The sequence below is a fragment of the Pelobates fuscus genome, chromosome 1 (assembly GCF_036172605.1).
Source record: "Pelobates fuscus isolate aPelFus1 chromosome 1, aPelFus1.pri, whole genome shotgun sequence".
In the NCBI taxonomy this organism is placed as follows: Eukaryota; Metazoa; Chordata; class Amphibia; order Anura; family Pelobatidae; genus Pelobates; species Pelobates fuscus.
The window spans coordinates 266,639,904-266,666,348 of record NC_086317.1 but is presented as its reverse complement, the minus strand read 5'-3'; the positions used below and the strand labels follow the sequence as shown (position 1 = coordinate 266,666,348).

At 40.5% G+C, this 26,445-nt stretch overlaps 2 protein-coding genes across 2 annotated transcripts in view; one reads left to right on the top strand and one right to left on the bottom strand.

Moving 5' to 3' along the window:
• The window catches only part of GLOD4 (glyoxalase domain containing 4), a 36,164-nt gene extending 28,821 nt beyond the window's left edge, over positions 1-7,343 (bottom strand). Inside the window, exons 1-3 of the mRNA XM_063444588.1 lie at positions 7,173-7,343; positions 1,680-1,729; positions 557-677 (exon numbers count right to left, since the gene is read on the bottom strand). Coding sequence (XP_063300658.1) covers positions 557-677; positions 1,680-1,729; positions 7,173-7,262 — 261 coding nt within the window. The 5' untranslated portion in view covers positions 7,263-7,343. The remainder of the gene's footprint in view (positions 1-556; positions 678-1,679; positions 1,730-7,172) is intronic.
• A 359-nt stretch (positions 7,344-7,702) lies between these two features.
• MRM3 (mitochondrial rRNA methyltransferase 3) lies at positions 7,703-19,125 on the top strand. The gene is made up of 4 exons (XM_063444587.1): positions 7,703-8,031; positions 12,845-13,089; positions 14,901-15,068; positions 18,247-19,125. Exons 1-4 carry the CDS (start codon positions 7,703-7,705, stop codon positions 18,792-18,794), a joined length of 1,290 nt encoding a protein of 429 aa, XP_063300657.1. The 3' UTR covers positions 18,795-19,125.
• The last annotated feature ends 7,320 nt before the right edge of the window (positions 19,126-26,445 follow it).

Here is a 26,445-nt window from a genome sequence, read left to right as displayed (position 1 = left end):
CGTCATCGGCTGAATGCGCGGCAAAGGCCACGCGCGCAGTCAGTCCATAGGAAAGCATTCTCAATGCTTTCCTATGGACGCTGGCGTCTTATCACTGTGAAAATCACAGTGAGAAGCGCCTGTCAATGAGACAGCCACTAGAGGCTGGATTAGCCCTAAAGTAAACATAGCAGTTTCTGTGAAACTGCTTTGTTTACAGCAGGCAGGGTTAATCCTAATTGGACCAGGCACCCAGACCACTTCATTGAGCTGAAGTGGTCTGGGTACCTATAGTGGTCCTTTAACACTACGGTTACACTCATTTCAGTGAAGTGTAAAATCAAGTTTCAAGTTTATAAATACAGAGTAAACAAGACTGAGCATGGAAAGAGCAACATAAATGTGTGACATGAGGTGACCACAACGCTTTAGTAATTGTACAACTACATGATTTGTGCAAGTTCTACAAACAAAAACAAAAAAATCCCCAAAAAACAAACTATTTTTCTTGTTTACATTGTAAACAAGTTGTTTCTTGTTTACATAATATAAATAATGAAGCAAAATACATACTTACCCTAAAATCACTACCTAGTCTGTACTCCCCAACTCCATAGTTGTAGGTTAGTTCAACAACAAAGTGGCTGTCTTCAGACCCATAACCAATCATTGTCTTACTCCACTTCCCATCATATGGGCTGCAAAATAAACAAAAATGCAGAATTACCCAACAGGTAACATATTGTTATTGTATGGTTTGTCTCAGTTCATTTACTGTATACTCCAATTGATACAGATTTTTGAGCTATATTTGCACTAATAGTGTTCACCATTTAATTATTTGATATTCAAAATAGCAGGGCTGAAACTTTGCTTATAAGGTTTACATGCAATTTAATACATCTGATGGTTCATACCAAACGTCTGTATTGTCACAAGGTCTCTGTCATTGTTTTAAGCAGTACGTACTAGTTCAATGTACACGAACAGAGGGTCATTTATTTTTCCCAACATATAAAGGGAAATAATGCTCATCATTTTAAACATTTGGTAGAATGGCAGCCTCCATGCAAATATAGAATCAGCCTACTATAAGAATGCTAGTTGATCATACTGCCTTCTTTGAATTGATGATCCCATCAGTAATTGTATGGTATCTCAGCAACATGCTCCCTACCTGAACAAGAAAACTTTGATATACTTGTTGATTGCTGTACAATGTGCACATACAAAAAAAATAAAATAACTTATGTGCAGCCAACCCAATACTTTCAGACAGAATTGACAAAATTGGTGCCTGTAATGTAGAAGTGTAAATTCTGCATTACCAAGTCAACTAGAATGAGAGACAGCTATAATGGTGGGGAGAGCCCATAGATTCTTGGCAACATGTACAGTGGTTTAGTTGCTTAGATTACATTGCAGATTACACGAAAGACTCCATTTAGGCATACAGTCAAACATTCTGCACATTTACTAATACCATTTGACTGTAAGTAAATCCACAGACCTTAACAAACATAAAATATATTTCACTTTTAAAACTAGTTTTGCTTGCTTGAGATTAGTCTTAATTACTAAATAGAAAGGATGCGGTGTACAATTGTCAGATGTGTAGGAGTCAGATTTATAAAGCTTGTTTTATATGTTCCAGTAATGAAGGCATTCTCTGGAATATAGTTTAACAATATTGTTCTTACCCATTGCAAGTAGCTTTGCAACCTTCTTCAAATTCCTCATGTCGTAGGACCTGTGAAGGAAACATATCCTCTGAATTCGCAGTGTAAGTAACAAACTAAAGGGTACATGTTATTTTCAAGCTATTGTATAAAGTAACTTATGGATGCTCAACTAGTAAATCAATATTTTGTAATGAACTGAATTACCAATAAAAAATATAAAAATATGAAAAGTTAAAGGGTTAATCCAACCAGCATGACCACTTTAGTGATTTGAAGTGGTGATCATGGTGGTCAGAGTATGTATGTGCAGTGTTTAACCCCTTAAGGACACATGACATGTGTGACATGTCATGATTCCCCTTTATTCCATACGTTTGGTCCTTAAGGGGTTAAACTTTTCATGCTTGGGGGGCGGGGCCTGATCGCCATGCTGGCCGGCCGCATGGCACAACAGCTCCAGCAACTTTTGACTTATTAGCCCACAATAAGGCACTTTTGGACCTACCTGACGACCTACCGCGGTGGGCCGGCGCATGAGGAGACACTGGACCCGGGGAGAGGCTTGCAGTTAATGTTCTAGTCCCTCGGAGAGATATGCATCGTTCCTTTCGGATGAGGCCTACTCAGGCGGTGAGTGAGGCGGACGGCTGCCGCCCGCTATCCTGCCCGATGATATCCAGCCAGACTCCCTCAGCTGGGAGGACCGGGCCCTGCCCTCCCCCCCTGGGCCGGTGGGGGTGATCCCGGCCCACACCCTGTACGCCCTGCAGCCCCTGCTTTACCGGAGCTCTCGGGGCCCCAACCGGCCGCCAAAACGAAGACCAGACCGGGAGCCACATCTAAAATGGAGGCACAGTGACCCTGCTGACCCACACTGTTACCTCTGGCTCCCAAGAGGATGCAATCCCCTCCAAATCCATGCAGGCCCTGCATACCTGCATGGAGCAGCCCAATACACATTGACACACAGCCTCAGGCTCTGCCTGGCTAAACAGCTACCAAGGCCCTGAGTCCACACACGGCGAAAAGGCGGGAGCGGCTACAAGCTGACACAAAAGTCACACAAAGCACAAACCCAGCTACCCAGACCCATCAGACAACCCCTCCAGAAGACTTACACAGAGTGCACTTCATCGCTCCGTCCCACGGATCTGGCCCGCAACGCCTCCACAACAGCACAGCGACCCTCCACAGCCAGACTGCAAGGGGAGGACACCAACGGCTGGAGGATAGCGGCAAAGGCAAACTCCTTATCACAGGGGGACATACCAGCCTTACACATCCACACTACAGACCCCAGGCAGGACTTGAGGAAACAGCTCTGCCCTCACTGAGGGTGCAGAGCCTGCCTAACATCCTTCCATGGAGTCTGGGTATTCAACTGCCTGCTGCTGGGGTGTTCCTACATCACAAGCAAGTGCTCTCAGGACTCTAAGTATATGATAGCTCTTCAATACTGGACTGCAAAGTTAAGTTTAAAATGAAGACACGGTCCCTAAAATATCCAATCCAACGCCATGACATAGGTCCCCTGAAAGGGTTAACCTATTAACCATAAGCACTAAGCTTAACTTAACCCATAGTTCAACCTAAGCTTACCTTCTTGTAGTTTCTGCAGCATGTGATAGCACAGTCCAACCTGTTAAGCTCTTGGCAATAGCAATGGCAAAAGCAAATAGCCAGCTCCAGCTAACGTTAACCCTTGAGTAACTAACCATTTAAACAAAATATGCAAGTCTCATCAAGTGCCCTCACCATGTTTATTTGCATTATAGGCTCTACTTGCTTCTGGGGCATAACAAGCCTGTCTGTAACAATGGTACTTACTTGCATTTTATGACCAAACCTAGTAATATTATCTCAAGCTAAAGTGTTCCACGCAGCATGTATAACCTATTGTTTGCTTTTATTTTACTACGCCTGTCTCTGTTAACTCTTGAATTTCTAATCTAAAAAAAAAGTGCAATGCATCTTGAATTTTTTACCAAAATGTCACCAATAATCTTCTACTGTAATAACCTTTGGTATTACTGACATATGTAATTAAAAAAGCACTTTCAAAAATAAAGAATTGCAAAAAAAACAAAACAAACACTTTTCATGCTTATCTCCACTAAACTAAGCATGGTCATACAGAACCACAATTATTCTGGCCCGCTCACCCCTATCTTAAGCCCCATACTTCTCAAAGAACAGTTTCTTATAATGGCATGTCATAGGCTATCATTGCTCCTTAAGGGTTTAACCATAAATGAGAGGAGGCTCCAGAATATCGGAATAAACAGAAGAGATTCCCAATTGGCTTCCTCTCTCTATCTTACCCCCAATGTATCAAGAGTGAGTGTATAAAACAGGCAAAACTTCCTATTTAAAGGGCAAAACCACAGTCAAAGTTTGGTTTCTTGTCGCTTTGGGTCATAGCCCATACTTTAAAAAGCTGTGTGTAAAATAAAGCCTATTGCCAAGGGTAACCGCAAAAAATGCAGTTTGAATTCTGAAACACAATGCATACGCACATTTGCATATCTAGCTGGGAACTCTGGGATTGTTGAACAGACATAATTTCTCAAGTTTCTATGCCCAAGAAGGACCCCTCAAAGTGCCACTTGAGATATGCAAGTGATACTATAGGAACCCAGTTCACTTCATCTCATTGAAGTGGTTTGGGTGCAGTGTTCCGGTCCTCCCTAATCCTGCAATGTAAAACAGAGAGGAGTTTACAGGACTCCAGGTCGCCTAACTGACCCTGGACAGCCTCATGCTGTGCAAGAGGACATCCAGCATCAGTAAAATCCTCATAGAAAAGTCTCAATGTTTTCCTATGGGGAAGGCCTAGTGCGCTTGCAGTGCATGAGCTACCCCCATCTGCTGACTTCGGACTGCCGGTGCAGAAGGACATGGGAGCTGGGATCGGGTAAGTAAATCATTTTTTTTATTTTTTAATCTCTTTATATGCTGGGGTAGGGCCATGAGGCGGGAACCAGAGGGCACTACAGTGTTAGGAATACCAATTTGTATTCCAAATACTATAGAATCCCTTTTAAAGTAAGTTTTCTATTGGAAGGGCAAAGCCAGCAAGGTGTTACGCAGAACTATACACCACTGCCCTTAACCCAGAGATTCAAGGCCATATCTGCCGTGGTCCTTGGTATTATAGTAGTGTACTTTTTTTGTTTGCTAGCTTTTGTTTACTTAAAGGGACACTCCAGACACCCAGACCACTTCTGCTCATTGCAGTGGTCTGGGTGCCAACTCCCACTAGCCCTAATCCTACAACTGTAAATATTTCAGTTTTCATAAACTGCAATATTTACATTGCAGTTTATGAAATTTTACAGCCACTAGAGGGCACTTCCGATTTTCTGTGCTATAGCGTCAATGGACGTCCTCATGCTATGTGAGGACCTCCAGCGTCGCTAAATTCCCCATAGCAAAGCATTTTCAATGCTTTCCTATGGGGAGGTCTAAAGCACATGCACATTAGGTCTCCCCCGCCGCCTGCCGTGGGGGAGGAGTGTGGGCAGACCCTGAACCAGCGCGGAGGGACGTCAGCGCTGGGTACAGGTAAGTCACTGAAGGGGTTTTAACTCATTCAGCAACTTGGGATGGTGGGTGGGAGGGAGAGGGGACCTGCAGTGCCAGGAAAACAGGTTGTTTTCCTGGCACTGGAGAGTCCCTTTAAATATGTACTACACACCAAAACAATATTGTAAAGGAAAGCCCCTATTCATATTGTTTTAGTATCTTGCAGGATCTTCCATAGACCCCATTTTGTACTCTTGTACAATTTGTGAGGGTGCAATGATGGTGATAATAGCTTATACATGACGTTGAGGAATGATTGCCGTGAGGCATGTCACCTTGTGAATCTTTGCAATAAAAATGCAAAAAAAAAAAAAAATTAAAAAAATTCAAGTAACAGTGCCAAAAAAACAAAAATTCAAGTAACAAAGAGTCTTTTTACTAGCATGTGAACAACTGATTTGTGAGGCTTACAAGATTAAGAAAACAGCATTTAAATACCTTTAGGATATATCAAATTTCATAAGACTAAATATGTTTACTTTACTGTTTTGTTTGTCATGTGATTCTGCAGTAATCTTGCAAAACGCTGACAAAGTAACAAAGGGAAAGTCATACAAAAGAGCTTTCTACTACAACTTTTCTTTTCACGTGATCACTTATAATATATAATCATTTTGCACACATTTTTCTGAGCGGCTGATATTTACAGACAGCAATATATGTTGCAGTCTGTGACGTATAGCAAAAGAACAAAATTACAAACACATTAGGAATTTTGTTTTGAGGGAACTATATAACAATTACAAATACAACATTAAAGTTCAGATATATAAAAGGAAGACTTCAAACCACTAAAACATGTTTTAGGGTTTAGGGTGAAAGAAAGTCTTCACTTTTAGATAGTATAAAAGCACAAAAAGAAGCATTCTATATTGATGCTCTACCATGGAGTGGGACGGTGTTGTAGGGCGGTCACTCTCTTGCTTTCGAATTACAGGTACTGACCAAAACAACTTTAGTGTAATGAAGCATCTTTAGTGTATAGATTACAGCTGTGCAATCTCACTACTCAATTCTCTGTCATTTCAAGGGATCCTTTGGTGCCAGGAAAACAAACCCGTTTTCCTGGCACTAAAGGTGCCTGGAATGCCCCCCTTCAGCCACGTACCTGATTCCAGCACCGATGCCCCTCGGCGCTGGGTAAGGCTCCGCCCATGCATTAAACCTCCCCATAGGTAAGCATTATTCAATACTTTCCTATGGGGGAAATCTGACTGGTGTCTCTTATACTGGTGAATCCTTACTGAACACAAATGCGTGTGTTTTATTGCAGAAAAAGCTGATAGTAGGCTGGAACTGCAATGTTTTATATTGTAACACCAAGTGCAAAAGGGTCACAGCACCCAGACTACTTCAGTTAGCTGAAGTGGTCTGGGTGCCTACAGGGTCCCTTTAAGGATTCAATCACTTTGTTTCATTCCTAAACGCTTTCTGTAAAGATAGATTTAATGTGTACACTTCCTTAATTGCAAGATCTGTTTAATTTAGAATTTGTATTCTATTCTAGCATGATAGCAGGGGAATGGTTAATTGGATATGGAGAAACAAAAAACAACCAAAATAGCAAAGACCAAAATAACAGTCTCATAATAGGTGGAACCTATTTCTGGAGTGGGAGTGGATTCCCTGCTGCACCTTTTTGTAGCATATTAGTAAAAGTGCTTTCAACAGAGAGGTTTTTTTTTTTTTTTTTTTTATTAGCTTTGCATTTTTTATATGCATGAACTCACAATAGTTTAATTCCAAGTCTACAGTGACCCTTTAATATTCGTTTGAATATGGTATGTATCAATATTTTATAACTTTGTATCTGGTTGGTTGTGTTCTTAAGAGAAAAAGAAAGGAACATATATCGGAAAAGCCTTATCATAGCCAGAACTTGCCACCTGACATTACATTGAAGGTAACAAACAATGCAGCCCTTACTTTCATCCCCAGTACGTCCCTGTAAAAGCTGACAGTCGCCGGTCTGTCTCCCACTTTGAGCACATAGTGCAGAGCTCTCCTGCTGCCCATCCTGACACTGCAAGCTGCTGGCTGATCTGAAAATCACAGCACGACGCCTACTGATGACGACATCATCTTAGATCACCTTACAGACTGATCCGCCTGATTATTATGCAGGAATAATATCACTAATGAATCAATAGAATGAACATACTTTGTAGTAGTTATAAATACAGTAATAATGTGCATACTACATGGTGGTAGTTAAATATATAGTAAGAAATCGCTGGCACCTCTGTTGATTTTGTTGAAATGTGGCTGCTGAATGGTCATAAGCTTAGTAGTCATAGCTAAGAAAAGACTACAACTCTATGGGCAAAAACCTGTTAGTTTTCGCTTCATGTGTCGCGATACAAGTAGAAAGTGTCAGTATTTCCGCCACACTCAATATGGCTGCCTCATGCTACCCAGTGACGTTGAATGTCAGCGCCTGTGAGTTACCTGCTGTCATGGCGGCTCTCGTGAGAGGCGTGCTGCGGTGTGCAGGTCTGACACAAGTAAGGTGTAGTGGGAATATTCTAGTAAAGCGATATGTGAGAGCGCTGCGCAGGACCCCAGTGAGGGTGATACCCCCAGGGGGCAGCCCAGGGGACGGCCAGTCTGTGCCAAGGGTCACCAAGACCCGCGAGGAGCGGGTAGCACCCCAGGTAACCAGTGACCAGCATGCACAACCAGCCACCAGGTACTCTGCCAGAGGCAAAAGCAAGGCTGAGGAGAAAGATGAAACCTCACCAGAGCTGCAGTACGAGAAAGCTGCTCCTCAGGACAAAAGACTCAGGTAATAATGACCTTGTGTATCATTACAACAGAGGATGCTGTACATGAAATTTGCAGCCCTGCAAGGTTATTCCCTAAACTGGTCAAAATGAATGACAAGGGGATTGCATGGTGTGACCCACAATAGTCATATGGGATGGGGGGGACTATATTGTGCAATTGCCTGCCAGCTATCCAAATCGCACAGTTTAAAGGGACACTCCAGGCACCCAGACCACTTCTGCCCATCGGAGTGGTCTGGGTGCCAACTCCCACTACTCCTAACCCTGCAAGTGTAATTATTGCAGTTTTTCATAAACTGCAATAATTACCTTGCAGGGTTAACTCCACCTCTAGTGGCTGTCTACTAGACAGCCACTAGAGGGCACTTCCTGGTTTCTAGCACAGGAAACCTGTGCTAGAGCGTCGCTGGACGTCCTCACGCTGTGTGAGGACCTCCAGCATCGCTCATTTCCCATAGGAAAGCATTGAAATTATTTTTCAATGCTTTCCTATGGGGAGCGCTAATGCGAATGCGTGGCATTAGGTCTCCTTGGCCGGTGGGCGGGATCAGTCTCGCCCACCGGCCGACGCAATACAGAGGAGGAGCGGCGTGGAGGAGGAGACAGCGGCGAGGGACATCGCCGCTGCCTCAGGTAAGTGACTGAAGGGGATTTCACCCCTTCAGTAACTGGGGATTGGTGGGTGGGAGGGAGAGGCACCCTCCACTGCCAGGAAAACGCATTGTTTTCCTGGCACTGGAGTTTCCCTTTAATGAGTAACTAAAAAAAAAAAAATGTATACATGTGTGCGAGGCATAATTGCCAACTCTTTTGTCAAAATCTAGGGTGCTTGCACAACCCGCCCCCTCTGCAGCCACATTCATAATACAGGAATTACACTTTCAATACTGTTCACTAAAGTGAATTTCACATGTAAAGAGTTACAGTAGTCCTCAAAGCAAGGTTAGTTTAGTGAAGCAATATTTGTGTATAGAACATGCCCCTGCAGATTCACTGCTCAATTCTATGCCATTTAGGAGTTAAATCACTTTTGTCTCTGATTATGCAGCCCTAGGCACACCTCCTCTGCCTTTCACTGACACATCCTGCATGAAGAAAATTTTTCCATTTTCAATCAGATGCAACTTACATTAAAGGACCACTATAGTGCCAGGAAAACATACTTGTTTTCCTAGCCCTATAGGGTCTTTAGGTCCCCCTCCCGCCGGGCTCTAGGGTGAGGAAGGGGTTAAAATCTTACCTTTTCTCCACCGCCGGGCTCCCTCGTGGTGGGGACTCTCCGCCTCCTTTCCCATCATCGGCTGAATGCGCATGCGCGGCAATCAGCCAGTCAATAGGAAAGCATTCTCAATGCTTTCCTATGGACGCTGGCGTCTTCTCACTATGAAAATCACAGTGAGAAGCACGGAAGCGCCTCTAGCGGCTGTCAATGAGACAGCCACTAGAGGCTGGATTAACCCATAGGTAAACATAGCAGTTTCTCTGAAACTGCTATGTTTACAGCAGAAATGGTTAATCCTAGGTGGACCTGGCACCCAGACCACTTCATTAAGCTGAAGTGGTCTGGGTGCCTATAGTGGTCCTTTAACAACAAATATGAACACTAACTTTGGCCAGGATTTGTGACAGTCTACTTACAAAGACTGGAAACACCCCATTTTGAATACTCTGGGTTGTCTACTTTTTCAAATGGTATGCCATGATGGGGGTATTTTACTCTCAATCCTGGGATGCCATACAGTCTCAAAGACAACCTAAACAATCTGGCAAGTGGGCAAGTCTTATATTCGACCCTGTAACTTTCCAAAACACCATAAAACCTGAACATGGGGGGTACTCTTATACTGGTGAATCCTTACTGAACACAAATGCGTGTGTTTTATTGCAGAAAAAGCTGATAGTATTATAGCATTCACAGTTAAACTGTTACACAGAACTAAGAAAATAACGTCGGTTTAAATTCTCCCACTTTTGTTTTTAGATTTTATTCATATAAAATTATCTTTATAAATAAATATTCGATCCGAAATGAAAGTCCTGTTTCTTGTGAATAAAATGTGTGGGTGCACTTTATATGAAAGAGGTGAATTATAGTTGAGCAGACATATACATTTAAATTCTAGGTTTTGTTTTGATCAGAATGTGTGCAATTGGCTCCGTCCTTAAGGGGTTAAAAGTTAAAGGAGCACTGTAGGGTCAGGAACACAAACATGTTAACCAGACCCTACAGTGTTAAAACCACCATCTTGCTTTCCTAAATTTAGTAAAAATCTTACTTGTATTCATGTCTATAGCTGGTGGCTCTGCCTCTGACCTTCTCCTGTCTGCGGGCATCAGCAGAAGTGGTGGTCTGAGCAAATCACAGTACTTCCCCATAGGATTGGCTGAGACTGTCAAGGAGGCAGATCAGGGGCAGAGCCAGCACAAGTCAAACACAGCCCTGGCCAGTCAGCATATCCTCATAGAGATAAATTGAATCAATGCATGTCTAGGAGGAAAGTTCAGTATCTGCATTCAGAGGGTGGAGACACTGAATGGCAGTGCTGCTTACGCTGCAGCACTGCCCAAGGAAGCACCTCTGGCAGCCATCTGAGGAGTGGCCACTGGAGTTATCACTAGGTTGTTATGTAAACACTGCATTTTCTCTGAAAAGACAGTGTTTACAGCAAAAAGCCTGAAGGGGATGATTCTACTCACAAGAACAAATGCAATAAGCTGTAGTTATTCTGGTGACTATAGTGTCCCTTTAGTGAGTGTGTGTGTATTTTATTTATATTCAGTACTTGGGAGACTGCTTGACAACACAGGCAGAACTTTATACAGCCATTCTGTCCATGTGATCGCGTTGTCAGTGCTATCACATAGCCCCAGATTGGTCGGACTTGCAACAGGGGAACTGTCTGGGTTGTCAGGCAGTCTCCCGAAGCGGATTGCCGGGGTAGGTAAGTGTACGCATAAGTATAAGGTAATGCCAGGGCTCAAAACTGTTACGATGCTCTATGCCACACAACTGCTTTTTAGCCCATTTAAATGCGGACAGGATAGAACGCAGTAACGGCATTAAAGGACCACTCTAGGCACCCAGACCACTTCAGCTTAATGAGGTGGTCTGGGTGCCAGGTCCTTCTAGGGTTAACCCATTTTTTCATAAACATAGCAGTTTCAGAGAAACTGCTATGTTTGTGAATGGGTTAAGCCTTCCCCCTATGTCCTCTAGTGGCTGTCACATTGACAGCCGCTAGAGGCGCTTGCGTGCTTCTCACTGTGATTTTCACAGTGAGAGCACGCCAGCGTCCATAGGAAAGCATTGAGAATGCTTTCCTATGTTACCGGCTGAATGCGCGCGCAGCTCTTGCCGCGCGTGCGCATTCAGCCGACGGGGAGGAGAAGAGGCGGATCGGAGGAGGAGAGCAGGAGGAGATCTCTCCGCCCAGCGCTGGAAAAAGGTAAGTTTTTACCCCTTTCCCCTTTCCAGAGCCGGGCGGGAGTGGGTCCCTGAGGGTGGGGGCACCCTCAGGGCACTCTAGTGCCAGGAAAACGAGTATGTTTTCCTGGCACTAGAGTGGTCCTTTAAGGTGTTACTTACAAACATTTTGCTAATATGAGGAGCACACAAGTGAAAAAAGATTGGGAACCATTGGTCTAGCATAATCCGCTTGCATGTGCACAACTGAAAATAATGCAAAAAATGCCTAAAATAAATAAATAAAATTTGTCACATTTGAATGTCCTTCATTTTCTACAAATTTGTCCTTTTAATGGGACATTCCAAGTACCATAACCAATACAGAATTTGTTTTGGATGGTTTGACTCCTTACCTGGTGTCTTCCAGGTGCAGCTTCCCACCTCTACTAGTGATGCCATAGATACTAAGTCACTAAACTTAGAAGTTGGTACAGGAGAGCTTCTCCTGTTTGTGAAGTCTTTGTCATTATTAGTCGAGGCGTAGAGTGGCGTCTGGAGGACTCCCTACATTGTGGAGGGATGTGTTCCTGGGCTTTTGCCAAAACCACTACAGGGAGTTGTAGTTATGGTGCTTGGAGTATTAATTTAAAAAGGAATTACCACCTGTGACATTCATCATACTGGTTGTACTATTTATATTTTAAAAGCTTTACTGATTTTATAATGAATATTTTTAATTTTCCATGTACAGTGATGCATGCATTAGTATGGTACTATTTTATAAAATGTTCAGGCACATACAGTACACAGTCTCAGAAATACACAGTATTTCTGTGTAGATGCCCAATTGTGCATGAGTATGCCAGATACATCATAGGGAAGCAAAGGCTCTTTGAACACAACTGTGGCTGTGTTTTTTATTTACTTCAACTGGATTATTCACCTAAATACACACTTCAATGTTTAATGGGTTGAGGAAAAGAGTTGGTGAAATAGGTTAAAAAAACTTTCTAATGGCTTTTGGACATATATTATTGATCATTAACCTTTTTTTTTTTTTTTTTTTTCAACTCAGCTGTAGTCAATTTGGTTATTTTAGCCAGAATTTTGGATTTCACTGTTTAGACAATAAATCATTTTGTGTAACATGGATGCATTGTAGAAATCTTAGGAAAAGGAGAAAAAAAAAGTACTGCTGGGTCAAGGTTTTGATGTGCTGTTTTGAGTGGCATTGACATGAAACCAGGATTTTTTTTTATTCTGTATTTCTTGGTATAAGTCTTTCTATTCTGAGCAATGTGTTTAAAAAAAAAAAAAAAAAAAAAAAAGTAAATGGCCATATAGTTTTTCATTTATTTGAGCTGTTCCAACAAATTTGATATCTTAATGTGTTAATGTTTACACAGCAAACTGGTTACAATTGCAAAATCCAAAAAATTTCGGGACCGCCATGGTCAGGTTTTACTTGAAGGCCGAAAACTACTAGTGGACGCTTTGGAGGCTGGTGCTCTTCTAAAGACCCTCTTCTTTAGCCGAGTTGAGTATTTAAAAGAACTGCCCTCCGATAAATTAAAGCAAGCTAAACTCATCAAAGTGAAGTTTGAAGATGTCAAGATGTGGTCTGATGTGATGTCTCCACAAGGTATAATAGGTGAGAAAAGAGACCCACAAGTAAAGCAAGGTTTACAAAAGTTGATCTGAACTTAGGAGACATACTTTGTCATGAACATCTATTTCCAAGTGGCTTGTGCAATAAGTGTCACTTATCCACTTAGTGTGTGTTGGATTAATCACTTAAAATTGATAGTGGGCATGTACTGCAATTTCTAAAAAGGAAAGAAAGAAATCAGACTTTTGAAATGCTTAAAGGACCACTCTAGTGCCAGGAAAGCACTCGTTTTCCTGGCACTAGAGTGCCCTGAGGGTGCCCCCACCCTCAGGGACCCCCTCCCGCCCGGCTCTGGAAAGGGGTTAAATCTTACCTTTTTCCAGTGCTGGGCGGAGAGATCTCCTCCTCCGATCCTCCTCTTCTCCTCCCCGTCGGCTGAATGCGCACGCGCGGCAAGAGCTGCGCGCGCATTCAGCCGGTCACATAGGAAAGCATTCATAATGCTTTCCTATGGACGCTGGCGTGCTCTCACTGTGAAAATCACAGTGAGAAGCACGCAAGCGCCTCTAGCGGCTGTCAATGAGACAACCACTAGAGGACATAGGGGGAAGGCTTAACCCATTCATAAACATAGCAGTTTCTCTGAAACTGCTATGTTTATGAAAAAATGGGTTAACCCTAGAAGGACCTGGCACCCAGACCACCTCATTAAGCTGAAGTGGTCTGGGTGCCTAGAGTGGTCCTTTAATAACTATTGCATGTGAGAGGCTGCTTGTGGGTTCATGTGTGTGTATATGTGGATTGTAAGTGGTGGTGTTTTTGTGGGGACTGTGTGTGTGTTTGTGTGGATGCTGCTTGTATTAATTGTATGGTGGTGATGCTTATTCTGCAGCTTTGTGTCAATTTAGCATTGTAGGTAGCTTCCCTGGGGTCCAGTGGGGACTGGACTGGGCTGGACAGGCCAGGATCAGGTCAAGGGCAGGAGCTGCAATAGCTGCTGTGGGCTGCTCTACTTCAGTGCAGTTTCCCGTTCACAAGTGCTGGGAGGAAGTGATCCCAGATCCCTTCCTCTAAGCGCTGCAATGTGTAAATTGAGGATTGATACTCACCACATTTTTGCACATATTTTAAGTTCCACTGCGACTCCTGACCGGCCAGAGCCTCTTGGGCTCTAGCAGCCTTGAGTGCCATGCATGGCACACGTGCCATAGGTTGCCTACCCCTGAACTAGAACATCTTTCAGGAGCAGTGAGCTTTTAGCCTTGTTGTCCCATATCTGTAGCGCACTCTCTATAGCACCGTGAAAGAAGCCACATCCCTGGAAATTTTTAAACAATGACTCAAGACCTACCGGTTTACACAAGGTCAGCAATAGAATATGTAACTTCTATATAGGTTATTGTATATCGTCTAAAGCACTTTGAGTCCAAAGCAGAGAAAAGTGCTACGTAAGTTATTATAATAATGCAGTAGTACTTTTGGTGCTCTTCCTTAAAACCACTGGGAGTGGGAACAATGTTGATTATTATTTAAAAAATAAAATAAAGCCTGACCCTTATTAGAGAAAAAAAAAAAAAAACCCATAATAAAATATATTGGTATTAGTCGTGGAAAAAATGATAAAATCATAAATCTGTTACATATTTGGTTCCATTGGGGTGCTCCAGGATTGCCAGTGGCTTCGGAATTATTGAAGACTGGTTAAAAATAACTAAAATAGTTTGACTATTTGAGCCAGCCACACAAGTTGTCTTCTTACAAAGTGTCAGTTTTTTTTAATATAAACATAGCAATTTTTCAATTTTACAGTGTTTTGTCTTGACTTTACTGATTGACTCCATATTTCTGTCCAGGTATCTTTTTAAAACCTGATCACGCAAAGATGAATTATCCAGTATCACATCTGAAGTATTCTATTCCTCTGTCACTCATATGTGACAACATCCGTGACCCCGGAAACCTGGGAACTATTCTTAGATGTGCAGCTGGGGCTGGCTGCAATAAAGTATTGCTCACTAAAGGTAACTTAGCATACCTATAATTTACGTTAAATTAACATTCCTAGGGCAATTTTTTTTTATTTTTTATTTTTATACATAGATTAAAAATGGACTGTAAACAGATTGCTTTAAAGGGACACGCCAAACACCTAAAGCACTTTACCTTGCAGAATTGCCTTATGTTTGAAGAGTGTCTTTTTTGTTTTTTATTTTACAAAAAAAAAAAAAATAACCTTGTTATGCCCCCATATGTCAATCAGAACACAGGTCCTGTTACTTCCTGGTTTGGTTAGATCAGTGGAGCTAAAGTCAAGAGGCAGCAATTGCTTAGAACACCCGCCTTGCAAATACTTCTCATTGAGCTCTATTGGGAAGTCTGTGCTTGGTCAGCCATAAAAAGTCTTGAAGAACGTAAAGAACGCTGGGGGTGGGTTGCTTGCAATGGCTTCAAATAAGAGATCCGCTTTTGCTGGCAGTTTTTAGATATAAATTGATCATTTAATACATACATTTCATTTGAGGTATATCTACTAAATAGTTTATATTTCATAGGACTTTATAATTTTGAGAAAAAACTTTTATTCATGCGCCAATGTTTTTGACCTGATTCCGATCCTTTCTCAAAATAACATCAAATATATAACTTAAACAATTAATCACTTGACTTACTCTATGTGCTCTTGTCCCACCACTGTGGAAGCCGCAAACCGGAAGTAAGCATGGTGGTGCACCTTGATTACTTCCGGTTTTCGGCTTCCATGATGGCGGGACATGAGCATATAACATAAAACATACAAGATTCAGCACATTCATTAAACAGCAATTTAAGTCTCAAAGAATGTAATGTTCTATTTAAAAACACCTCACCCATGCAAAAAATAACGGGGGAATGTTGTGGCAGGCTTATGCAATGTATGGTCGCGTACTGTAAGTAAACCCGCCCAGGTGACATGTTTTTAAATAAAAATATTACATTCTGTGAAACTTGAAATTGCTGTTTTGTGAAAGTGTGTGTTCTAGATTTTGTATGTTTGTTATATATTTTCTCTCTCCCTCCCTCTTAAAATTCTATAATTTTACATATCGGGGCATAACAAGCATCTGGGCTTTAGCAGGTCTTAAAATTAGGTAAATACAACCTCAGATAAACAACAACACATGACATATTACACCTTGTTATGATTTATTTCACAAAAATAAAACCAAAATGGTGTAAAAAATAAGAACTTGAACATCATAGACTTCCAACTAGACCTGTTATGACATATTCTGTATATTTACTATGTCAAATGGAAGGAATCTTTGGTGTTGTCTTTTCCTGTCTAATGTAGCTCTTAAAGGAAAACTCCAGTGCCAGGAAAACAATCTGTTTTCCTGGCACTGCAGGTTCCCTCTCCCTCCCACCCCCCAATCCTCAGTTGCTGAAGGGGTGAAAACTCTGTCGGCTGGTGGGCGAGACTGATCCCGCCCACCGGCCAGGGAGACCTAATGCGCATGCGCATTAGCGCTCCCCATAGGAAAGCATTGAAAAAGATTTTCAATGCTTTCCTATGGGGAATTGAGCGACGCTGGAGGTCCTCACACAGCGTGAGGACGTCCAGCGACGCTCTGGCAAAGAAAATCTTTGCTATAAATCAGGAAGTTCCCTCTAGTGGCTGTCTAGTAAATTTCAATCTGCAAACATGGAAAAGGGGAAAGCCCTACATTTGACCTCTATAAGTTTGCAAACCCCCCATCAAACCTGTACATTGGGGACACTGTTGTACTCAGGAGATGTTGCTGAACACATATTGTGGGGTGTTCTTTGACAGTAACCATAACAGGAACTGAGAATCCATGCCTAAAGTACACTGTGAGAGAAAAATAACAAAAAAAAATTACTACCCAAATGTTTGACAAAGATTGGTGGTAGAATTAGTGCATGGAAAGTGTTAAAATACCACCATTTGAAATACCCTAGGGTGTCTACTTTTCAAAAATATATGGTTTGATGGGGTAAATTACATTGTCCGGCTTCAAAAATGTCCCAAATAGGACAAGGGTGCATTATGACCAGCTGTGAAAATTCCAAGTTGGAAATCTGGAATGCACACCCTTCAAGTAAGGTCTTTTAGCCCCCAGAGAACCCGACACACCTATACATAGTGGGTACCACTGTACTCAGGAGATGTTTCTGAACACATATTGGGGTGCTCTTTGTCAGCAACCCTTAAAGTTCTCCGTACATGTATTTTTAAATTGCTGTGTATGTAAAAAAAAAATCACCAATAATTTTTTATTTTTTGGCAAAGATTGGTGGTAAAATGGTTGCACCAAAAGAGTCAAAATACCCCAAGAGTCAAAATACCCACAGTGCTTAGGGTGTCTTCTTTTAAAAAATGTATACATGTAAAGGATTATTCAGGGATTCCTGACAGATATCAGTGTTACAATGTAACTTGCGTTAAAGGGACACTCCAGGCACCCAGACCACTTCTGCCCATTGGACTGGTCTGGGTGCCAATTCCCACTACCCTTAACCCTGCAACTGTAAATATTGCAGTTTTCATAAACTGCAATATTTACCTTGCAGGGTTAACTCTTCCTCTAGTGGCTGTCTACGAGGGCTTTTTAGCACAGTTTTTCTGTAAAAAGAAAATGTAAAAAGAGCCCTGGTCCTTAACGGTAAGAAAATTGAAAAATGGTCTGGTCACTAAGGGGTTAAAGAAACTGTTAGGAATAAAAATGTCTATTCCTGACGCTACAGAGTCTTAGTCACCATTAGGTAACTGCCCCCCAGTGACTAAAAAAGAAGTTAACTTCCCTTTTCTCCCAGTCCATGTTGCTTTCTCTGCATGAGGTCTTGAATCTTCGGCTGAGATCATCAATCTAAAGCTTTCCCATAGGAACATTGTACATTCGTGGAAAAGGGCTGTGCTGTACCAATCAGATTAGGCATTCTATACACAACTTTGGGGTTAAAAGGTTTAACCCTCTTAAGGTAAAACGGCATCAATGACCATTGCGATGGAGTTGTTATGAAGCCCAGAGTTTTCCTTTAACTAGTGCTTTTATCTTTGAAATTAATATGAATCTCAACTAAAATATGTCATGCTGTCATACTTTTGAAAATGTTATTTTTACACATTTGTATTAATGTCTGCTGTAAAATCTGAAACACATTGATTCTATTATTATTTTTATTTTTTTTATTTTTAAGGTTGTGTGGATGCTTGGGAGCCAAAAGTACTGAGATCTGGTATGGGAGCTCACTTTCGCATTCCTATTGTCAATGACTTGGACTGGGACACAGTACCTAACTACCTTTCTCATGACACTAGGGTATTTGTGGCAGATAACTTCAGACCAGTTGAGTGCAATGAGGAAGCAAATAAAAAAGCAGGTGACTATGGGTGGGTTTCCACCAATCCCCGAAGGATATATGGTCGTGAGGAAGACGCTGATGCCTCAGATAGTGATGAAAGTAGTGATGATGAAGAGCATTATATACCTGATATTCAAGTGCAAAGTTATGATGAGCAGTGGACCACGCAGTCAAGTGCATTAGTAATTGGAGGTGAGACGCATGGTTTGAGCCTGGAATCACTGCTGCTTGCTGAAAAAACTGGTGGTAGAAGGATTTTTATTCCAGTTGTTCCGGGTATAGATAGCTTAAATTCAGCAATGGCTGCAAGCATCATCCTGTTTGAAGGAAGAAGACAGTTGCAGTCAAGAAATACAAGACTTAAAAAACAAGTTCCTACTTAACTCCTTAATGCACATTTGATTTTCAGAAAACATGGGCTTCTATGAAACAACTGCCTAGATGGTCCAAATTCTAAAGCAGGCATGAGGAAGACTGATGTATCACTTGCTACAATGTTTGCAATGCCCCCTACTACCATTGTCATTATTTGCCATTGTGTACATGCAGTCAACAGTGATAAATCCTTAATAATGCTTGGTTTATAAGAACATGTTTGCAAGAAATTCATAATGATTGTTATAGAAAGTAAACATGCATTTATATTGTTTGGGGAAGTCTTGAATTTTAAAGCAGAAAGGGGAAGCCTTTTTAAATGTCAACTGTGTGTGTGTTTTGTAAAAACCAAAGAAAAAAAAGTTACCTGCGCTCTCTCCTTAATCCCTATGTATATTTAGACAAATGGAGGTCATTTAGTTGCTCCCATGGCCATTGGAGGGAATGCCCGCCTGCCAATGTCAAGGCAGACCCCCTAAGCGGGTCCTAACACTGACCCTTCAGCCTGCCTCCTTGAGCTTCTGGCAAAGATATCTCTAATGAGACAGAGAGGGGTATTTTTTATATACACCCCTATATACTTATTAAACCTTTTATAGGGAACACATGGGATGGGCGGCAGCATTGTAACAAGGCTGTGTGATACAAAGTAAATACAAATACAAAAAGAGAAGTCCTGTGCTCACTCCCATTACTACTGGGCCGGCAGCAAGGACTACAATACACATCAGCCCCAATTTGCTTCAGTAGTGGTTACACAAATCATGTTTAGCTGGTAGGAACAAATCAAATTCCTTATAATCTTTGCCCAGAACGAATCGGGAATTACCGGTGGAGATTTCTTCAATAGATAGGACTCCACAGTAAATCCCTGATGTTTTGATTTGTCCAAATATAGGAATTTAATTTGTTCAAAACAGCTAAAAATAATTTGTGCACAAGTCTAGAATTTATTTAAGTGTCAGGGTTATTATTAAAATTATTACATTGTCAGGAATTCAAAAATAAATTTAAATTTTAGACTAGTATAGCCAGATTTAAAACCAGGTGGCATGAAGAATTGTGTCTAAATTGTAATGTTCCAACGTCATGCTTTAGTTAACCCCTTAAGGACACATGACATGTGTGACATGTCATGATTCCCTTTTATTTCAGAAGTTTGGTCCTTAAGGGGTTAAAGGGACTCTGTAAGCACTGTGTAACTGTTTCGTCTCATGGAAGTGACTACAGTAATGAAATGCAGCAGCTCACCCCCTCTGTTCCTTTTGGACTTATGAGGAAGCATTAGCCTGAACAGCAACAGTGGGTGTATGTGATGGGCTATTTACAGACCATCATAGTGTCCATTCAGGTAAAAATTGGTATGACTAAAAGGAAGTGTTTAATCTGTCTTCACCACACCAGCGGAACTAAACCTTAAAGGGATACTCTGAGCACCAAACACATAACTTCACTTAGTGGTTTTGGGGTTAAGACCAGGGCTAGACAAATCCCAGGTGCCAGGTCACCATGAGGACCAGGAGTTTTGCCCTGGCGCCTGGGTGTTTTGTCACTGGGTGTAGAGACACTTTGTCTGAAAAAACTGCAGTGACAGGCTATAGACACCAGAAGCACTACATTAAGCTGTAGTGATTCTGGTGACTGTAATGTTCTTTTTAAGAATTTTATTTTTGTTGTTGAAAATAAAGCTTTGTAAAAAAAAAAAAAAAAATGTATTTTATTTTAAACTGGCTTCAAAGCAAATCTGTCAAGCCCTTTTTCCCCACACCATAACTACTGGTTCATATTCTAACACAGTGGTTCCCAACCTTTTTTCCACTTGAGTACCCCTTAGTAGCCGATTTTCATAAAATGTAGCCCTCATATTAGCAAAATGTTTGTCATGAACAATCTGTTGTTTCAAATATATGTTTTTCTCTGCCACAGGCTCCCCACACATGCAGCTACACAGATACAAACACTGACACTCATACAGATGCAGACATACTGTATCTGCATATGTGTCAGTATGTTTATCACTGTGTATGTATCTGCATGTGTATTTTAGCTGTTGATCAGTGATTGCATCTATGTGTCGGTTTCTGCATGTGTGGCAGTGTGTATCTATATGTCAGTGTTTGTATCTGTGCATCTGCATGTGGGTCAGGATGTGTATCAAACACTGACACACATATAGATGTAAAGACACACAAATACAAGCACTGTCACAAATGCAAACACTGACACTCATACAGCTGCAAACACACTGTTACACAAACCAACGTACATGAAGATACAGATACACATACTGTCACATACAGATACACACTCATACAGAAACAAACATTGCAACACTTGCAGACAGACTAATTGATACACATGCAGATATGACAGACAGATATACACATACAGATGTACAGACATAAAGATACACACATTGACACAAATACAGATGCTCAGACACACACCTGCACAGACATACAGATACCAACACTGACCCACATACATACACACAGATACGCACATTAATATACACACACTGACACCCAAAACACACATACAAACTAAGATTTTAGCCACCCTCCAGGTCCTACCTTTTGAGGGCAGGAGGCCGGAGCTTTTGGGAGCTGGGTTTCTTGCTTCCTCTCCCGTTCCAGCTCAATGCCCACCCCCACGGCTGATCGTGTATCAGCTGGAAGAAAGTGACAGGCTCGCACTTCTTCCCAGCTCTCCAGATGGCTTAGAAGGGGCCCGGTCGCGCAACTAAAGCGCCACATCGCACACCCGAGCCCCTCATGGCAGAGGTCCATCGGGTGGCCCTAAGTGCATCCATTGGATGCACTTAGGGCCACTCAATAAACCTGCGGTTCCATGATTATCCGATGGACTTGCTGTTCCGGCAGGCCCACCATTACCAATTTCTGTTTGCGAACCATGTGTTTGGAACTCCTGCTCTTACAAATTGTTTCAGTAAGAAGGATACAGTGTAATGCTTTCTCTTACATAGGTAATGTCTGTATACTGATGTAGTATCGCCATCTAGCGGGAATTTTATAGTACTGAACCAATTTTAGTCTACCTATATTGATTGTACGTTTATCCCAGTGATCAATGCTAAGAGAGCTACTATAATAATATAGGTACACACCTAACTTTACTAACACTGTTGAAGTCAGCATATGTATTTTTTTTGTGGTTGGACACATTACTAATTTAAAGCTTTATTTATTTGTTGAGGTATATCCATATATCTATTTTTTCTTGTGTGATAAGCATTTAGATTATGTCTACACTTTTTTTTTTGTGCAAATCTTCCATGCTCTCCATTCATGCCATATGGCAGCTGAATTCACTTCTTCTATAAAAGAGCCAGATCTGGCTGCCCTTTGGAGCCGTATATAAAAACAAAAAGAAAAAAGACTAATGGTGCAGTATATCCCAGAAGAGAGTGATAATAAAAAAAAAAATTATGGTGCTACTTACATTTGTTAGAGCTTAAACCCAGTTCTAGTATGGATAGCGTACAGTGGTACAATCCCCACTTATAGGATACGTGAGGAGATGTTGGTAGACAGGTGTTTCGTCAGTATGAAGACCAGAAAAGTATAAAAGAGACAACAATAGTGCTCACAGTAAATTAAAAAAAAAAGTACCACGAGTATAAAATAATGGATGCTTACTCACATTTAATTGACAAGGCAGACTGCTCAATGTATTGGCGTAAGTGGTATAATCCCGACCTTGGATTCTTTGGAAGTAGTGCTCACTGGCACTTATATGGCACTCCGATTACATTTAGTTTGCATGAGATGTACAATTCTTATACCCGTTATCCGTCACAATAAGGGTTGTGAAGCAGTTTAATATACTAACAGCTGAACATTCTAGCCCAAAACAACAAATCAATTTTACTATACAAAATTAACGTTATTTTAAAATACAACAATTAAAACTTTTTTTTTTTTTTTTTAAGACTCCATATATACAAAAACAAGGACCTGGCTATGCAAACCTCTTTAAGGCCAATTGGGAGTCAACAGATATTTGGGGCAAGCATGCCTGGAGAGCAAACTTGGTCTCCTATTTTAGATAAAGTTAGAGAAAACGCAAAAGGGAAAAACCATATACACATGATATAGAAATGTATAAAATATACAATACTTATATTCAAATAGCATAGCATCAGACTAACAAATAATAATGTTATAAAAGCTTGCAATAAAAGATATTGGGTGAAAGCTTAAAAAAAGAAAAAGGAGGAGGTATTACACTATTTGCTCCGTAAAAAGGGAAAAAGAACCAGAAGAACAAAAATCCAAAATTAAAATCCGACCTGAGTTTCATGATTCAGGCTGTTTCCTGAGTAGGTCCTGCTGGTCTATTGGGGGTAGAGATGCCATAAGTGCGTTGGCTTTAATCTTTTAGTTCAAGTTGGTGAAAGGATGTAGGTAAAAGATATATCGGGTCCATGGGCCCTGAGGGAACACTTTCCTCCATCTTTGCTTCTCTCCGATAAGCCGCACCCAAACTGCCAGGGCACACCAGTGGTCGATGCTTATCGGTATTCATCAAATCTTACACATTTCATGAGTCTTGTGCTCTCTTCCTCAGGGTATGATAGTTGCCATAACGCACCTATGGCATCTCTACCCCAGCAGACCTACTCAGGAAACAGCCCGAATCATCAAACTCAGGTCAGACTTTCATTTTGCATTTTTTGGTTTTTGACTTCTTTCCTTCTGGTTCTTTTTCCCTTTTTACGGAGCCAATAGTATGCACAATTGGAATTGGAAGCAATAGTGCTAATTCCCCTTTCTTTTCTACCCCCCACCCCTTCATCCTTTTTTTAGCTTTCACCCAATATCTTTTATTGAAAGCTTTTATAACATTAATATTTTTTTAGTCTGATGCTATGTTATTTGAATAAAGTATTGTATATTTTATACATTTCTATATGCTCATCCTCTCATGGCCATTGGAGGTAACTAAAAGACCTCCATTTGTTTAAAAATACATAGGGATAAAGGAGAGAGCGCAGGTAACATATTTTTCTTTGGTTTTTACTATATATTGGGGCTGATGTGTACTGTAGTCATTGCAGCCGCCCAGTAGTGATGGGAGTTGAGCGCAGGACTTTTCTTTCTGCATTTGTATCCAATTTTTGTATTACTCAGCCTTGTTACAATTTTTGTATTACTCAGCCTTGTTACAATGTGTTCCCTATTAAGGGTTAATAATGTATAGGGGTGTATATAAAAAATACCCCTTTCTGTCTCATTAGAGATTTTTGCCAGAGGCTCAAGGAAGCAAGGTGAATGGTTAGAGTTAGGACCCACCTAGGGGGGGTCTGCCTTGATGTTGGCAGGTGGGCTCATCCTCTCATGGCCATTGGAGGTAACTAAAAGACCTCCATTTGTTTAAAAATACATAGGGATAAAGGAGAGAGCGCAGGTAACATGTTTTTCTTTGGTATTTCTATATGTGTATATGTTTTTTCCCTTTTGCGCTTTCTCTAACTTTGTATAATTCTATATTTAAGGAGGAATCAGGATAGCGCCTCTAAAAGAGAGCAGCATTAGGGCTTGTAATATATATAGATAAACATGATAGTATTGCATTTCGTGCAGATTCCTTTCATATATATATCGCTTTTTATTACACACAGGCTGTCAGATTTGGGCACTATATTGTAGTGCAGTTTCCAATTTGCTTTGGAGTCTAGTACTCCACAGAGATTTTATCATATTTTAGATATATTGATTTATTTTTTATTTGTAAGAGTTCAAAAAATTCTCAAACTATATTTAAATCACCTAAACAACAATAGCTATGGCATTATTTTAACTTCGGAACACAGTATACATTTTTTAGACTTACAAATCTTTATCCACAAATTTTTTTAAAAAAAGGTTTGCACCAATAATAATCGACCAATCCAGCTGCCATCACAAACCATGGCTGGATGGGATCCCCAAAAGTTAATTTTTATGTCTACAAAGAAACTGTTCCCGTACCACAGATTTTGAAGAACAAGCTCTGACATTAAAAGACAAATTCATCAATAAGAACTACCCATTAGAAAATTTGAACAAAACATTAAAGACTATGACACAAAAAGATAGGAAAGACCTTTTGGAATATAGAAATACAATTGATTCCACTTTCATGCCAGTTATATTTAAATTTAATAATAAAACCAACACAAATAAAATCATCAAAACACACTGGCATATACCGAAACAAGATGATATTTTAACCCCTTGAGGACACGTGACATGTCATGATTCCCTTTTGTTCCAAAAGTTTGGACCTTAAGGGGTTAAAAGCTTTTATCCCAGACAGACCTAACATTGGTTTTAGGGTTCCCCAAATTTTAGAACAATTCTTACCAAGAAGTATACTAAAGACCATCTATAATAATTCCTGCCTTTTTATCCAAATCAAAAGGTTTCTTTAGATGTAATAGATGTATAGTATGGAAAACGACAAACTTAAAGGACCACTATAGGCACCCAGACCACTTCAGCTCAATGAAGTGGTCTTGGTGCCAGGTCCCTCTAGTTTTAACCCTGCAGCTGAAGACAGTTTACACTGCAGGGTTAATCCAGCCTCTAGTGGCTATTTCACTGACAGCCACTAGAGGCAGCTTCCGCGATTCTCACAGTAAAATCACAGTGAGAAGACGGTGACGTCTATAGGAAAGCATTGAGCAATGCTTTCCTATGGCTGTTTTTAATGCGCGCACGGCTGGATATACCCTTATTTGCAATACCTTGGGTTGTCTACTATTGCAAATAGTATGCCATCATGGGGTAATTCTCATTCCTGGGCTACCATACGCTCTCAAAGGCAACGTAACCAATCTGGCGAATTTCAATGTGAAAAAAACTGAAAAATGTAACATGCTATATTTGACCCTGTAACTTCCCATAACACCATAAAACCAATACATAGAGGGTACCGTTTTACACGTGAGACATCGCTTAATACAAATATGTGTATTTTATTGTAGTAAAAGCAAACAGTATTATGACATTCACAGTTAAAATGTCATGTAGAAGTAAAAAAAATAAAATGTCTTAATTTCTCACATTTGTTTTATATTTTATTCATATTAAATTGTTTCATAGCTAAATATTTGATGTTAAATGAAAGTCCTATTTCTCCTGAATAAAATGATATATAATAAGTGTGGGTGCATTTAATATGAGGTGAATTACGGTTGAACAGACATGTAGTCAAATTCCAAGTTTTGTTTACGTTTTGTTTTTATCAAAACCTGTACATTTGGCTCAGTCCTTAAGGGGTTAAAATGTGTAGGAATAAAAAAAATTGTGAATTCCTTGGAGGGGTGGAGATTTTAAGAACACTCTTGGCCAAAAGGAAATGTACTGGGTGTTCCTTTAAAAAAAAAAAAAAAAAATTAAAAAAAATGATCCAGATGGTCTTAATGTAGATTGTGATTTTTAACTTTTTATAATTTTTTTTTATATTTTTGTATGTATTTTTCTTCCTCCTTTCCATTAAAATATATTGTATAATTATATTTTCTATTTATCTTAGATATACATTTAGTCATACCGATTTTTTATTCTCTTTTATATCCCTTCTAATTTTTTTATAATACTACATATCTTTGTTTTTCCCCTCCAAATATGGCCACAGCAATATTTATAGTTT

What these genes read in the sequence shown, in the direction of transcription:
- MRM3 (XM_063444587.1), top strand. Translation starts at nt 7,703, where the DNA reads ATGGCGGCTCTCGTGAGAGGCGTGCTGCGGTGTGCAGGTCTGACACAA. An exon ending in CCTCAGGACAAAAGACTCAG is followed by an intron (nt 8,032 to 12,844) that starts GTAATAATGACC and finishes ATGTTTACACAG; the next exon opens with CAAACTGGTTACAATTGCAA. An exon ending in GTCTCCACAAGGTATAATAG is followed by an intron (nt 13,090 to 14,900) that starts GTGAGAAAAGAG and finishes ATTTCTGTCCAG; the next exon opens with GTATCTTTTTAAAACCTGAT.